This window comes from Callithrix jacchus, chromosome 11, assembly GCF_049354715.1.
Source record: "Callithrix jacchus isolate 240 chromosome 11, calJac240_pri, whole genome shotgun sequence".
Taxonomy (NCBI): Eukaryota; Metazoa; Chordata; class Mammalia; order Primates; family Cebidae; genus Callithrix; species Callithrix jacchus.
In genome coordinates this window covers 30,388,375-30,391,281 of record NC_133512.1, presented here as the reverse complement: position 1 = coordinate 30,391,281, position 2,907 = coordinate 30,388,375, and the positions used below count along the sequence as shown (strand labels likewise).

Genomic DNA, 2,907 nt, shown 5'->3' with positions numbered 1-2,907 from the left:
AATCATATCACCTGGGATGTAATATTGTGTCATTATACTAAAGTCCAGATGCCAGGCTAGCATTCTAGGTAAAGAAGCCGAGTTTCGCCTAGGGCTGGATTGATGAGTTTGATATGGTTTGTTCCAACAAACCTATGATAGTTTATTCAATCAACAGGGCAATCAGTTAAAAAGAAAAAGAAATAAACTTTACCTACCCATGAAGGTAGGAGGAATGTGAGAAAGAATGGGGAGATTAATACATATAAATGTAGAGAGAAGGAAGACAGAGACAGGTCGTGTCTTCCCATGCTGGTATCATTAATATTAGCAATAATAATGATGGTGATGGTAGCGTTTTAGATAGTTAGGGCTGCTGCAACAAAGTGTCATAGACCGAATGGCTTAGCAATAGCAGAGATATACTTGTTGCAGTTCTGGAGGTTGGAAGTCCAAGATCAGGGTGCCAGCATGGTTGGTTCTGGGGTGGTCCTTTTCCAGGTTGCAGACTGCCAGCTTCTCAATGGACCCTCACAAAGGCAGAAAGAGGACAAGAGAGCCCTCTGAAGGCATTATAAGGGCACTAATGCCATTAATGAGGGCTCCACCCTTATGACATATTACCTCTCAAAGGTCTTTCCTCCTAATGTCATCACACTGGGGGCTAAGATTTCAATATATGAATGTGGGGGTGGGATATATTCATTCAGTCCATTGCAGATAGGAAACATTTTTTGAGTACTTATCATATGCAGGCACTTATGTGAATGTTTTATAACTATGAAATAGGTGCTATATAGATGAGAAAAAGGTTCAGAGAGGTGAAGTAACTTTGATAAAGCCACTCGGGTCTGTAGTAAACCACAGCCTCTTCGCTGCCAGACAGGCATCAGACAAATCCAGGCTCAAACCTGGGCTCAGTATGAAATTACTAACAGTAAGTGCTTCATCTTTCTTTTTTTTTTTTTTTTTTTAATCCTTCAGCTAAGACAGCGGAAGAGGTGATTTATTTTATGGTTGTTACACTCGGCCACAAGTAAACACAGAAATAGTCCAGAATGTCACAGGTCCAGGGCAAAGGACCAACATGGGCAGTTTTGGTTATAAGCAAGGTGGGTCTCAGAGGTGATCGGCGATCAGATGGCGATGAAGTTCTAGATCCATTGAGACAAGCTCTAGACAGTAGCATGCAGTCCCACAACTTGTACCAGCATCAGCAGCGCCCGGCATTCCATGTTTCTGCTCCTGTGGCCTCCACGGTGCAACAAGTAGCGGTTTACTTGGACCTCTGCCTCATCTTTCTTCTTTTGCGCTTCAGCCTGCGCATTCGTTTCTTCCTCCACTTGGCTCTCATGGCGCAGGGGTTTCCAAAAAAAAATGGCGCTAAGGCCGAGAGCTGCTTCATCTTTCTAATTTTCAATCACTCTTTGTGGAATTGTGATTAGGATATCTCCCACAGGAGTCTTTTTGAAGGTTAAGTAAGAAAATGAATGTCAAAAGCTAAAAAACTACTATTTTTTTTAAATCTACTAAAAATACAAAAATTAGTCGAGCATGATAGCGTGTGCCTGTAATCCCAGCTACTCAGTAGACAGAGGCAGAAGAATCGCTTGAACCTGGGAGGCAGAGATTGCAGTGAGTTGGTATCATCTACTATCCAGCCAGGATGTCCTTCAAACCACCCTCTAAGAAGGCATGAAGACTAAGAAGGGTGCGGAGAGAGAGTATGTGAGTGATCTGAGATGGAGTTTCACTGGATGGGATTCTCAAGAGAGTGTGGACACCACTGGTGAGAGCCTGGTGCTGTTCGGTTATTGTAGGAGGGAAAAATTGTGCTTTCTTAGCCTCACTGTACTTAAGAACTTAGTGTTTTCTTTACATTCTTTTGTCTTCAATCATATTCCTTTGGAAAATTCCAGCTTGCTTTGCTGTGCTGAGTAACAATGTTCTTTTGTTCATGTCTAAGCCAGAGAGAGAGTTTCTCTGCCAAGGTAGAGGAAAGAGTACAGTGGGATAGGGGGTGGGCATGGAGTTAACAGTGGGTATCAAAGTGAGAGAAGCCTAAAAGGGCGAACCATCTGCACACACACACTCCTGGGTCCTTTTCTCCTCTATGTGTCATTGCAAGGAAGAGGGCAAAGAAAAATGGCAAACATCTTTTTACTTAATCTCGCTATGTTGTCCCCTCCTGGCTGTAGATGCTCTCTGCAAAACAGGCATCCAGTGGAGCTTCTCTGGGGATCCCTATAGGACTCCTCCCCACTGTTTAGGTTTCTGACTAGAGAGAAGCTAGCCTGATGCTTTTTAAAATCCACCAACACCCTCTCCTCTCCTTCTTTTCCAGTCCTGCCACCCCTTGATCTTGCCCCATAGGAACCCCCAAGATGGCTCAAGCTTGTCTTTGTCAGGGTCCACTCAGATTCCTACCACGCTCAAGAGAAATCTGACCAATTACTCACACAAAAAACCACCAAAGCCAAATCCACAACTGTTTGCACTGACCCATTTGTGTTTTACCAGCTAAGGCTAACATGGTGCCACCTTTGAGTGCAGCTGTCCTACTACCTCAGCAAGGGAGCAGCACGCTCCTCAACTGTCCCCTCTCCCTTCCTTGTTGTCACTCCCTGATTCCTCTTTCCTTATGCTCAAATGGGCACAAAGGGCAAATCAGCAAGATCAGGACATAATTACAACTTAAGCTGGGGAATGACCCTCTCCTCGCAGGCCTTTCCCAAATGTACAAATTTACCAGAGATTCTCTTATTGTCCTCCTCTTGTGGCTTGGGCTGGGGATGGAGAAGGAAGAAGCATTAAAAAGCATGGTGAAGAGCTAGAACTTACAGCATAGCTAAAGGTTTTCTTGAGAATTATGAGTGGGAAGTGTAGGCACCTATTTTCCTCAGTTTTAGGATCCAGTGTTCTCAGCTT

General features: G+C 44.1%; 1 protein-coding gene across 1 annotated transcript; it reads right to left on the bottom strand.

The window, feature by feature from the left end:
* Positions 1-930: 930 nt before the first annotated feature.
* RPL41 (ribosomal protein L41) lies at positions 931-1,376 on the bottom strand. The gene has a single exon (XM_078342512.1). It carries the CDS (start codon positions 1,331-1,333, stop codon positions 1,256-1,258), a length of 78 nt encoding a protein of 25 aa, XP_078198638.1. The 5' UTR covers positions 1,334-1,376; the 3' UTR covers positions 931-1,255.
* Positions 1,377-2,907: the final 1,531 nt, after the last annotated feature.

Bases quoted from the DNA above. Each gene is read 5' to 3' on its own strand.
- RPL41 (XM_078342512.1), bottom strand. From the start codon at position 1,333: ATGAGAGCCAAGTGGAGGAAGAAACGAATGCGCAGGCTGAAGCGCAAA.